Source organism: Protopterus annectens, chromosome 4.part1 (assembly GCF_019279795.1).
Source record: "Protopterus annectens isolate FY-2018-M chromosome 4.part1, PAN1.0, whole genome shotgun sequence".
Lineage (NCBI taxonomy): Eukaryota > Metazoa > Chordata > Ceratodontiformes > Protopteridae > Protopterus > Protopterus annectens.
Window position 1 is genome coordinate 469,528,417 of NC_056734.1, and position 13,014 is coordinate 469,541,430.

Consider the following 13,014-nt stretch of genomic DNA (forward strand, 5'->3'; position numbering starts at 1 on the left):
GTAAAATGAGCATCCTGATGCAGATTTTTGCCATACTGACTCCTCTCTCGGGTACCCTGGGGCAAAGGATGTTGGTTCCCTAATGTACACTTGGTTATTGAGACTGTGGAATGGTGTTGCATTATTCTCTGTGCTCATAGTGAATTTGTGACAGCCATATGTGTCTGCAGCTGAATTTCACTTCAGCCATATGTTTCCACCCAAGTGTACTACAGTGAAATTTCTCACTGTCTTACAGCTTGAACCTGTGTGTGTGTGTGTGTGTGTGTGTGTGTGTGTGTGTGTGTGTGTGTGTGTGTGTGTGTGTGTGTGTGTGTGAGTGTGTGTGTGTATGCATGAACATATAGACACAAACACACAGACAGATCAACAAATTAGTGAAAAACGTTTCTATTATGTTCCTCCCTATAATTATTTGAACACATACCTGCTTCTGCTGTTATGTCATTCATCAGCCTTTTCAACTGCTTTAGTCATTTTCTCAGTCTGTCATCAGATTATAAGCTTATATTCAGTAATGTAGTTAGGGTGGGGTGAAGAGGGCAGCTGCCTTGGGCACAAAGAGTCAGGGGTACAATCAGTCAATCCCGATCACTTTTTAATTTATATAGGCTTTGTATATATTGTGTTTGAAGTCATACTTGAGAGATGTAGCACTCCCTGTGTGGTCTAAACTGTAGCAACTTCTTGTTACATTGTAGCAAGCGGTTTGCTATAGTTAATAATTTTTTTTAGGAAAACCAGAGCAGTGTGTGTGTGTGTGTGTGTGTGTGTGTGTGTGTGTGTGTGTGTGTGTGTGTGTGTGTGTGTGTGTGTGTGTGTGTGTGTGTGTGTTCTACTGTATGTTGTAACTGCTGCTACAAATTAAAAGTAAAAAGATTTTTTTAACTAAAACCTCGGTGCTGTAATACTCTTGAGGGGTGTACACTGTAGCAACTGCTTCCTAAATTTGTAGCAAGCAGATTGCTACATTTTAAAGAAAAAAAATATTTTTTTTTCCTATTATGTTAAGAAGAAGGGCTGGGGGCAGGGTGCAGAAATGAGAACTGATTGTTTCCCACATTTCAGGAGTCCCAGGCAACTGATCTCAGACATTTTTTTTTTTTTGCTCTACTACTGAACAGCTGGAGCACTAAGGAGGGGATGTGTATCTGGTCTCCTGGTCAGGGTACCATTAAGAGGACTGGACTTTTTTTGTTAAAGAGCTAGGCAGGCAGTAGGAGGTGTGTATCTGGCCACATGTGCCATTAGGATGTCAGACCATCTGCTTAGACTGTACAAAAAATGTCCATTTTAATTATTCAGGTATGAAAGATCTCATTTATTCTGTATTGTAAATATTGAAGGTTATATTGTAATTTCCACCAGAAGACAGGTGATAACCTCATCATTCCTATTCTTCTCCTGTGCCAGCTCCTTGAGGTTCATAAAATGCTAATTAAACCTGGGTCATCTGAGCTACAGTGCCATCCTGGTATGCCAGTAGAGCTGGGTGTTTAGTGTCAGACTTCACACATGTTATCATCTTATAACAAATACTATTTATCTGTAATGTTTGAAGCTACAAATATTATAGCAATAACCCATGCCTGGGTGTGGGTAATGCTAAATGTACCCACGGTTGGCGTGGTTTGGTCCCAAGGGCGAAGCCCGAGGGACCAAACAAAGCCAACCGTGGGTAAATTTAGCATTACCCACACCCAGAAGTGGGTTATTACTATTATACCATGACATTATTTAAGAAAAGAAACTATTACTTTTCTTAAATAATGGCATAGTATAATGCCTGTTTACTGCCCTTCCGCAGATGTCTGGCATCCGCGGCAGTTCTGATGTACTGCGCCTGCGCAGTACATCAGAGTTGTGGGCAAAGCAACGGAGAAAGCAAGATCTTCGCTTTTTTTAGTGTTTCGCTATGTTAAATGAGTTTAACATAGCGAGACAGTTTTAAAATAAGCAACGGAGATGAACGTTGCTTATTTTAAAACTGTCTCGCTATGTTAAACTCATTTAACATAGCGAAACACTAAAAAAAAGCAACAGAGATCTTGCTTTCTCCGTTGCTTTTTTTAAAACACTGTCTCACTATGTTAAATGGGTTTAACATAGCGAGACAGTTTTAAAATAAGCAACGGAGATCTCTGTTGCTTATTTTAAAGCTGTCTCGCTATGTTAAACCCATTTAACATAGCGAGACAGTGTTTTAAAAAACCGTGGTATACTAATGGAAAAAAGTCCGGGCGACCGGACCTTTTTCCATTGGTATAACTCGATTTACAACGGGCACGCTGGCCAATCAGCGTGCATGTTTTTCGGCGGTCATGGTATAATAAACAATTTGTTTTACTGAAAAGTAAATTACACACTTTACAGAAACCAACAGTAAATCTTGAAATGCAGAAATCAACTTTTTTGCCTGTGCTAGTAATAGTATATTTGATAATTTGCTGTAACTTTGAACCTAGAATAGTCTTACATGTCTAATTTACATAGTGAAAAGGTGTTAATTGTGTACTTTCTTTTACCAGATGTCGATGAATGTTCTACGGGATTAAGTGCCTGTGATCAAAATGCGGTTTGTACCAATACTCAAGGATTTTACAATTGTAACTGCAAAAACGGATATGAAGGCAATGGATTTATCTGCAGAGGTATGAAACTTAAAATTACTTTTATGATCTTGTTTTTCAAATTGCTTTCTTTGCATCTATTTTCTCCTGTAATTTCAGTACTTTTTGTTGTAAAGATGCAGAAAATAGACCATTTCTATTTACTTAACATTGTTTGTTTGATGACAAAAGCAGACGTTAAACTAATCTAGTTTGCCCTATAAAGGAATACATTATTCTCTTCCCCCTCATCCTTTGTTTCTTTCCCTTATTCTTTCTACAACTGCCTCATGTCCTCTTAAATGTTTATGTGGAGTCCCTCCTTCTCCACTCTTCACTCTGGTAATCAATCCCATGAGTCCAAAGACTTCCCTAAAAAAAAAATACCTTCACAAGATCCATGGAGCAATTGATCCTTACAAACTGCTGCCTGAACACCTTCCTCCCACTTTCTCTTTCCCGTTCAGGACAATACTGTCACATTTTCATGAGATGGCCATTTGCATCCATACCATGCCCCTGTTCCCTTCTGGTCTTTAATGAGAAGAGTTCTAGCTTTTCTAACTGCTGTTTATATCCTTCCCACTTCTTCTGATGCATTTCTTCCTAACTCATTCCAAATGCTGGATCTCCTTTTTCATATATGTTCTGTACATAGTACTCAAGATGCTGCCTGAACAGGACCCTGGAGAATGAGTGCATTACCTCTCTGATTCTGCAGTCAGTCTTTGTCAAAAGATATGATAGTCCTCTGAGCATCTTCTAGAATGTTCCTACCAGTCTGTCGTTTTTTTCCTGGTGGATCAGTCCAGGTGCAATCAACACCCTCAGACCCTTGACTGATGCTTGCCATCTTTTCTATTCTGCTCAGCTGATAGGTTACAGCACTGTTCCTGTGGCCCAAGTGGGGTAAGTTGAGCTTGACTGCATCAAATTTAACTGCACCTTGTACCTCACATGATCATCCATTCTAAATGCAGACTTTAAAACATGGACAGCCATTGTAAATCCTTACATACACACTTCTTCCCATCTTTGGTTGCTACACCTAACTGCATCATCAGCAAGGATGATGACTGTTTTCTAAACACGCTGTTTTGCGCCTGAAACAAACATAGTATACCGGATCCAGGGCAGACGCTTGTGTTACTGCAGCCATCATTTTCTCATTTTACTTGTTCTGACATTATCAGTCTCATTATCACCCTCTGAGTCCCACTGTCCAGCCATAAGTCAGTCTGTTTCTTTTGCCTTGACCCTACCCCATCTTTACCCCTTCTTGTTTTCCTACCAATATGCTGTCCAGTACTATGTCTAAAGCCTTGTTGACCTCCAGGTAAAGTACATCTACCATGTACTTCCACATGCACAACTAGGTCGAGAATGGCTGACAGCTTCTTCTAGATGTGAACCCCTGCTGTTTGTTGTCCGGCAGACTGTTGTTCTGTAGTAAATAAATTAGACTTTCCATCTGAATTCTCTCCAAGACTTTCCCTGCAGCTGTTAGATCCCTGGATTTGTCATGTTTTCCTTTCTGCACATGGTTGTCATCTCCTGATCTTCTCCTGTCTTCAGATGGATCTGCAGTAGTCAGTGTTCTGTTGAAAACCGTCTTCAGATGGATCTGCAGTAGTCAGTGTTCTGTTGAAAACCTTCTTCAGTGGGATCTGTCAGTACTACAGTCAGAGTCCAGGGGATCCTGACATGTAGCTCATTTAACCTCTTTCAAGGAAGCCATTTGCCTCTCGGCATTCTCCCTGTCTAGACTGTTGTATGTTATCTATTCTCCCCGACATAGCAAACTACTTGCATTTCTCTGTAAAGAGAAAGACTGAAGCACCCATTTATTACCTGTGTTTTGCCCCATTCTTCTTCTTTAATAGTCCCTCTCATATTTGCTCATGTTGGTCATAATAGGTCTTTGCACTCATTCATTCTGCTAAAAATCTAAAATGCCTTTTTCTCTATCTTGACCCCTTGAATGAACTCATTTACACTTTTAGCTTTTGCTGTACTCACCACTTTTCTCCTATTGCACTTCCCTCACCTCTCCACTCTCTCTTTCTCACTTCCAATTTTTGTATTCTCCTTTGCCTAATTATTAGTCTCATTTTCATGTGTTGCAGTACAAGCTTTCTCCTCTTTTGGACTGTTTCATAAACCTTTGTTCATAGTCCTGAGCATTATATCCCTGTCTCTGATGCATAGCTTGATCACTACTTAATTTCTTTGGCAGTCCCCCTAATTGATATGTGACCGTCTCCCCAAATCTTCAAATTGGACTCCCTTAAAACCTCCCACCATTATTTTTTTTTTGGTTCCTCTCCCTTGGTTCATTTCTTCTTGTCTTTATCCCAGTGCCTCTGTCCATTCAGGGGGTTTATCAGCCCCTTCTTTTCATCCTCCAGACTATTACTGATTCCAGTCTGAGGTCATTGTGGGACCTAAATGTGACTTGGGTGGTCTTGCTGTAGCTGCTTCTGTGAGGGAAAGAGATCTTATATGTTATTATCTACAGCCTAGCCCCTTCTGACTCTCCTACACTCACCCTGGAAACTGTCTATGGGTAACTCTTCTCTTTATGGACCACTCCTTCCCTTAGAAAGTGCCGAGACAAGTGCCCCTCTTACTGAGACAGGCACTCTCATCCTTTCCAGTTAGTGACACAGATATCCTTAACGGGTAATTTCCATATATCCCATGCTGCTTCTGCTACAAGAGGTTTAAGGTATCACACAGTGGAAAGTCTAGCTTTGATAGATTTTTCTTTTTGTGTTTTTTAACCAATTGGTTTTCCTGTGTGATCGTTTTACTCATTGTTTTAGTTTGTTGGTTGGGATATTTTATAGACACCCATATGTTTATGGATATCAGTTTGGTATGACAACACTGAGTTTCCAAAAGTCAAACATTCCTCTTATGCTGTGCTGATAATGCCATAAGAAGGCAGAAACACGCATGTCTATAGTTAGAGGGGGTTGGCTTTATTGACCTGAAATTGTCCATAAATAGACTTAAAAGTAAAAGAAAAAGTCATGGACACTGAGAATTGTCATTTAGCTAAAATGCCTGATATTCTTAAAGGGCAATTTGTATATATCCTGTGTTGCCTCTAATACAAGAGTTTTAGAAGTGTCACACAGTGGGAAGTGTAGCTTTGCTAGATTTTTCTTTTTGTGACATTTGTAATATTGCTATTCTAATAGCAGCTTCTTCTTCAGAGTTGTGGAGCCTGTAGTTAAGGTTCTAAGACTTCTAAAAGGCAGCCTTAAGTTATTTTCCATTGTACACTGCAGCAGCAGCTAGCTATAATATTCTGTAATCCTTTCAATTGTTAGTGTTGAGGCTGCTGGATATGTAAGAATTCCATGAGTGTTATCTCCAACCAAGTATCCTGGTATCTCTGCACCACTTCCTTGATCCCCCTCACTACAAAGTATTTAGTGAATTTTAAAAGCTATACATTTTCCACTGGTCCAGTGACTGCTACACCACAGATGATGAGTGAGACAAGCTGCATGTTATATTACATTTACAGTTAAATCACAAGACGCACTGTACCTGGCAACTATAATAGGGACTGCAAAGCTATGCCTTGGTATGTGCACTGAGAAAGCCTTCTCTGAATCAGTCCAGTTTATATCTATAACATGCATATGACTACATGCACAGAATCAGTTGATATCATTGATTGATTATAAACTAGTGCTGATAAATTTTAGATGAAGATATTTATTAAAATGTTGTAAAATACACAAACAATTTTATATTGCAAATGCTATGCTTGGTAAAACTTTTGGCATGCATAAAATCAGGTATCTAATGGAGTGATAAATGAATAATCAGATTAAACACAGGTATAGATAACAGACTCTTGGTGAACAAGAGCTGGGTAAAACAAAAGGCTAGTATCACTGACTGTTAATTAGTGTGGGTGATGAATTTCTGGATAAACAGTGGGCGTTGTTAAGAGGAGATAACTTGCTGGATTATCCATGTGATTTGGGAAATAGCATTCTTAGGCAAGGCCCAAAATGATCAGGTGTGTTGTATGGGACTGTCAAAAGTATGATTCATAAACAGATTCACAGGCATGACAGGACATAAACTACGCAGCCTAGGGAAATGTACAGTACACTGAGCATGTTCAGCATTTCATATATTTTAGCAGCATACTGAACACTTAAATGGCAGTCTGTGGTGACTTAACAGTTAAAGTAGCATGTTGTTCTAGGATGTAGGAACCTGCACTAGGTAGATTTGTAGTACACCCATGCTCAAACATGCACATTAACACACATACACATAAACACTGGCAGCTGTGTGTGTGTGTGTGTGTGTGTGTGTGTGTGTGTGTGTGTGTGTGTGTGTGTGTGTGTGTGTGTGTGTGTGTGTGTATGTTTGTGTGTATGTGTGTAAGTATGTGTGTAAGTTTGAATGTTTACCTTTGATGCAACACTGAACTGGGTTTCTTTCAAATCTCTAGCCTACAGATATACACAGTATACTATGAGATAGGTGCATTGTAATTGGCACTGTAACCATTGTTATTCTGTTAATGCTGCACAGTATGTTCTTACTGTGATAGTGACCACACTGTAGTTTACATGTCATTTGATCTGTGCCCAACATAACATTTTGTAGATATGCAAGGTGCAAGTTGTGTAGTAAAATAAGCATTATCTTTGTACTGGTATGAATTATGCACAGCGTAATTCATGATGGCTTCTGCCTCACTGCACATTCCTGAGTACCAACACCTCTTAATGGATGAGACAGGTTTGATCAGAGTATGATCCTGCCAAACACTGAGTAAACCAGAGTTTGTGATGGATACCCTAAATGACATGCTAGTGTCATCCCTCTGTTTATGTGCACTCTTTACTTGGATACCAGTATTTGCTGCAACAGAAGCATGTTTTGAATTCTAGGTGTCATATTACATATGGAGCTCTCTAGTCATGTCCAGCAGATCACTTGGGCATCTTAGTCGGTATAATTATGGCTGACTTTGTATGTGCTGGTACATGCTTTGGACTGTGTGGCTATAGTGGTGTGTCTGTTATCATTTACATTATCTGCAATGAAAGAAATTATGAGCTTTGCGTTTGTGCGTAAGTTAAATAAATACTCAAGGATTTGGATCCTGCCATTTTGAATCTTTTCCAGGCTACTAACCCCTCTCCTTTTACCCATGATACTCTGTGAATAGACTTTCTAAATGATTTGCCATGTGCTCAAGCTAGTCACATCTGACAGGTGACACAGATCTCATACAAACTTCCAGTATTTCTGGAATTTTCCCTCAAATCTTAATTCTTTTGCTATTACAATGTTATTGTGAATTTGAAAATGGTTAATACAATTCCCATCTGTAACTGTACTCTTTTCCTTAGCTGTCCTTTGAGCAAATGATCCAGTGACTGATGCATTTTGTCTCTAGCTGTTGCTATGGTCTAGCCGTATGCAATAAATTTATCCCAGCAGGCACAGAGTAAGTGGAGGATATCTAATCATGTTTCCTAAATCTGCCCACAGGGCTTGGTTCCCTCTCCAGTGGTTGGAAAGAATGGCTCTGTGAGATCAGACCATTTTTAAAAGTAGCAACCGCCACAAGGTAGTCAGTTTTGATATTCTTAAAACAGCACTGCCAGTCCTTTGGTGGCTAAAGGATCTTGTCTGGTCTCATTGGAAAAGGTGTCACCACATCTGGGCTTTCCTAAGTTACTTTTTTCACCAGTGTTATCATTTTATCTATAAGAAGAATCATCAGGAAAGGTACTTTAGGGGATGGGAATGCCTCCTGCAAGGGAGGTGTATGGTCAGTATGGGGTATATAGGCCATCTCCATGTCTGTCTCATCATTTCTAAAATATTCCCAAAATTTGGGACCATTTGAACATTGTCTGAGTCTGTGCATTCTTCATCTCTGATAGTTATGTGTTCTTAACATGGATGCCAAGATTCAGCTCTTGAGCTTCACTCTCGAGGTGAATTTCTTGGCATGCATTTCTCAAACGCATAATAATGTGGTAATGACTGGAGACTCAATCATAATCATCTATGTTATCTGTACTCTCTCTCTCTTTTTCTCTCTCTCTCTCTGTCTCTGCTGTATTCCATGCAGAAATCAGTCAAACCCCAACTCACTTTTTTTCAGATATGGATGTTGCAAACTGTGTCAAGTCAAGCTGAGACAGAATACACAATAAAACAACAGTAACCATGGATTTTCATACATAAGCAGTTACAACTAAAAGGCATTGTCTGTGACTTCCATAATGTTATGTATCCCATTATAGATGCTGTAATATGTCATACTTAGGCATTGCAACTTTTGACTAATGCATTGTTTTAAACATATTCTAAAATTGAGTTTTAATGCTTTTCAGAGAAACGTCTGTATGACTATGGCCCATCATTTGGAGATCTAAGAGCAACAATAAGAACAAAGGACTTTGTTTCTCCAGTAATAGAGATACCAATGGGATTTCCATTTGATACCACATTTTATTATAAAATTTATGTAAGTTTTGTGTTTTAATGCTGACTTTACAACAAAGTTATTGTATTCATTTACACGACAATAGATACTGTTTATGAATAGGAAGATGTACCTGCCTGTAAAATTTGAAAAGTTTATGTATGTATTTAAATGAAGCCAGTGATATGAAGGTAAACTAGCATATACCCTCAATAATGATAAGAAAGAAGACCCTTGACTGTGCTTTTTTATGAGCAACCACCTTCAAAATAAGGTTTATTTTTTAGAGACTTCTCTGAAGCATTAATGTGGATATGGGTACAAAATTTATAATACTGAAAAAAAGTTCACTTAATCATACAAACAATTGTTTCTGCTTGACTGAAGAAAAGACCATCATTGAGAGACTGGTAATCTATATATTTTGCATATAAAGATTCAACTGTTTCATGAATATAAACATGAATATGAGGAGTTATTCACAGCACTTTGAATCAAGTTTCATTTATTCATTCTCTAAAATACTTTATATATTTTGGTGCCATGGTGGAGACATAGCAAAAGCTGGTACTTATTTGGCATAAAGCAAACAAAATAATCCTGGGTAGAATATCAGTGTACTATAGAATGGGCTCACGTTCATGCATATAAATACACACATGCACATGTGCACACGCACACACACACACACACACACACACACACACACACACACACACACACGCACACATACACACACACATGCACACACACACACACACACACAGTATTCAAACCTGAAGGCCAAATGCTGTGAAGCAGCAATGTTAGCCATTTTGCCAAAATTCTGTCCAAACTAAATTTCATTGGAAATGCAAGTCTTTGTTCCCTTCATGGACAGGAAAGCCAATAGAGTCTACATGCTACTTTTCATATTTCTCTCATTAAGAAGAGCTACCCTTACACTGTATAACTCTTTAGATATCAGTTTTCGATTTGCACTGGAGGAATATGTATGTCTTGACAGATAGGGATAGACTATCACCTGTAAAGTAGGCTAGAACACCTCACATCTATGCTAATGCATGTGCAAGCTGAATTGTATGATAGCCGCCACTACATAGCAAAATATCAAGTCCAATTATTTTGTCCCTATAATGTGGTACAGTCTTAGATGATGATAAATTATAATTTTTACAAATGCTAATCCTGCCTCACAAAATGAAATGGAAAGTGTTGCCATACCAACAACAAAACATAAACCCACATACGCAGAGTTACTCACTAGAAGTATGCCAAAAGAACAGAGACCTCCCAAATGCAAACCATGCATACCCAATGCAGTCCCAACAGCATCCACTATACATATAAAGACACATATCAGTGTCTCACCCAACAAGTCCCTAAGGCAAAATACCTCAAAACCAAATGTCTTGGTCATAGGCGAGTCCATAGTGAGACACACAAATATTCCACTCACCAGGCTGGACAAGGTTCATGGTCAGCTGCCTATCGGGTGCCAGGATCAGCCAAATAATGCAGGCACTCAAGTCTCTCAACAACAAGTACTGCTATGACTCTGTTATAGTCCATGTTGGAGTGATCGACTTGAGATGTACCTCACTGGACTATATGAAGAGAGACATGACTGAGCTTGCTGATTATGTGTCCCAGGCAGGTATGTCCCTAGCCCTAAGCAACAATTCTACCTTCACCCAGGATGATGCCTCACTACAAACAAAAAATGACTGACTTTAACAACTGGCTTAGCTTCTGTTGTCATTCCGTGGGGGATCTAGTATCTTTCAGCCTGGGATGAGACGGTTGCAAGACCAAGCTGCTTTGCCAGGGATGGTCTTCAACAGTCACCTCTTGGCTTTTGGTTACTGGCTAAGGTACTTGCCTCCCCCATAGTGCCTTTTTAGGCAATGTCATAAGAACAAAATTCCTGATGTAAAAACATCTTCTAGAGACAAACTCAAGGTTATGGTGCTTAATTCTAGGCATCTAAATCAGAAACTGCACTCACTGAAAGCACTCCATACTTTGGGAGACACAGATGTCTGTGCAGTATCAGAGACATGGTTCAAGGCCGCAGAGAGTACCCCTGCCATACAAGGCTACAATGCCTTCCACACATTCAGATCACAAAATTAATGTGAAAGAACCAAACTGGGAGGTGTATCCTTCTACATCAAAAACACATACACCTCAAGACTGGTTAAACAGTTTGATTCCCTAGAGCTACTCCATGTTCAACTTATTGTAGGAAAGACCTCCCTCCACATCATTGTTAGCAATAGGTCCCCCACCATGAACAAAGTAAACCACACTGCCTACCTGAACCTACTTGAGTCACTCACAATATAGCCAAACACCCTAGTCATGGGCGACTTTTACTATCCCTCCATCGACTGGGCAACATATACAAGCACTAACATGCTCTTCCTAAGGTTCCTGGACTTTGTTAACACAAATGCTCTGGGACAGATAATCAGCACCCTCAAAAGGGGCTCAAATATCCTTGACCTAGTGCTCAGCAACATGAGAGATTGCTACACCACCCATTTGTCCCTGGTAAGGTCAGATCACAAATCTGTTTCGTTTGAAGTAATGATCGCAACTGCCCCCCCCCCCCCCCGAGCAAATAAATTAAAAACTTCTCAAAAGCAAACTATAGTCTCCTATGCGATGGCATAAATGCTTTCAAACCCTCACTCACCACTGATAGCAGTGTCTCCCATACTGAGGAGTATACAGATGCCTTGTATAAACACCTATACAAGTGTATAGACTCAACCGTACCTGAACAGATTAAAGCAGCATCCTCATGAAAAAACAAACCACTGTGGTAGACATCTAGCATAAGTAAGTTATACAACAAGAGGAAGAAACTGTTGACTAAGAACAAGAAGGAAACATCTCAGCAGAGGAAAGACACCCTCCACAGCTTGAATAAGCAAATTAGACATCTTGTTAAGTCTTCCAAAGCTAACTATGAGACAAAATTAGCATCCTGACTAAGGATAATCAGGAGGCATTCTATAACTACATCCAAAATCTTAAAGGGAAGGCTCAGGTTTGTGCCAAATTAGTAGTGATGGTACCACTCATACAAAACCAGCAAAAATTGCCAACCTGCTAGCAGACAGATTCAGTGAAAACTTCACTCCACAGTCCCCACCAATCATACTCCAAAATATACTTGTCACCAGTCTTCTATCTAGTATCTCCAATGAGCAGGTCATAACTGCCTTATCCAAAGCCAAAAACACTGCCTGTGTGGCACTGGACAACATCTCAGGCTGCTTACTAAATGGTCTAAAACAGGAGCTGGTGAAACCATTGAGTACTCTCTTCAACCACAGTCTAAGTACTGGCTTTATCCCACCCATATGGAAAACTGTAACTGTGATCCCTTTACACAAAGGGGGTTCCTCAACTGACCCTGGAATTATAGACCCATAAGCCTAGCCTGCCTTATCTGTAAGCCCATGAAAAGAATCATCATGGACCTAATCAACAAGGATATAGGAGTCATTCAAACTCTTGATCTGACCCAATTTGATTTCGTTAAAGGCAGATCATACTGGTGGAGTTCTTTAAAAATGTCACCAAAGCCTTGAGTGAAGGCAAAACAGTGTATACTGCCTATCTCAACTTAGCCAAGCCCTGACACTATCCCCCACTCAGGCATCATTGATAAACTCACCAAGCTGAGGATAAACCCATATGACATTAGGTGGGTAGCCAACTAGCTCACCAACAGAATGCATACAGCCAAAGTAGGGTATTCCACTTCTACCTGCAGACTTGTTACTAGTGGTGTTCCACAAGGTTCTGTGCTGGGTCCACTTCTGTGTGGAATCTATTTCTCAGTAGTTCAGGCAAAAATAGATGGCCTGTGGTTTACCAAGTTCACTGATGACTGCAAATTGGGTG

The 13,014-nt window shown here is 39.7% G+C and overlaps 1 protein-coding gene across 1 annotated transcript in view; it reads left to right on the top strand.

Annotated features, from left to right (window-relative positions):
• The window catches only part of LOC122801232 (mucin-like protein), a 468,953-nt gene that overhangs the window by 161,782 nt on the left and 294,157 nt on the right, over positions 1–13,014 (top strand). The window contains exons 12-13 of the mRNA XM_044070784.1: positions 2,529–2,651; positions 9,002–9,135. Coding sequence (XP_043926719.1) covers positions 2,529–2,651; positions 9,002–9,135 — 257 coding nt within the window. The remainder of the gene's footprint in view (positions 1–2,528; positions 2,652–9,001; positions 9,136–13,014) is intronic.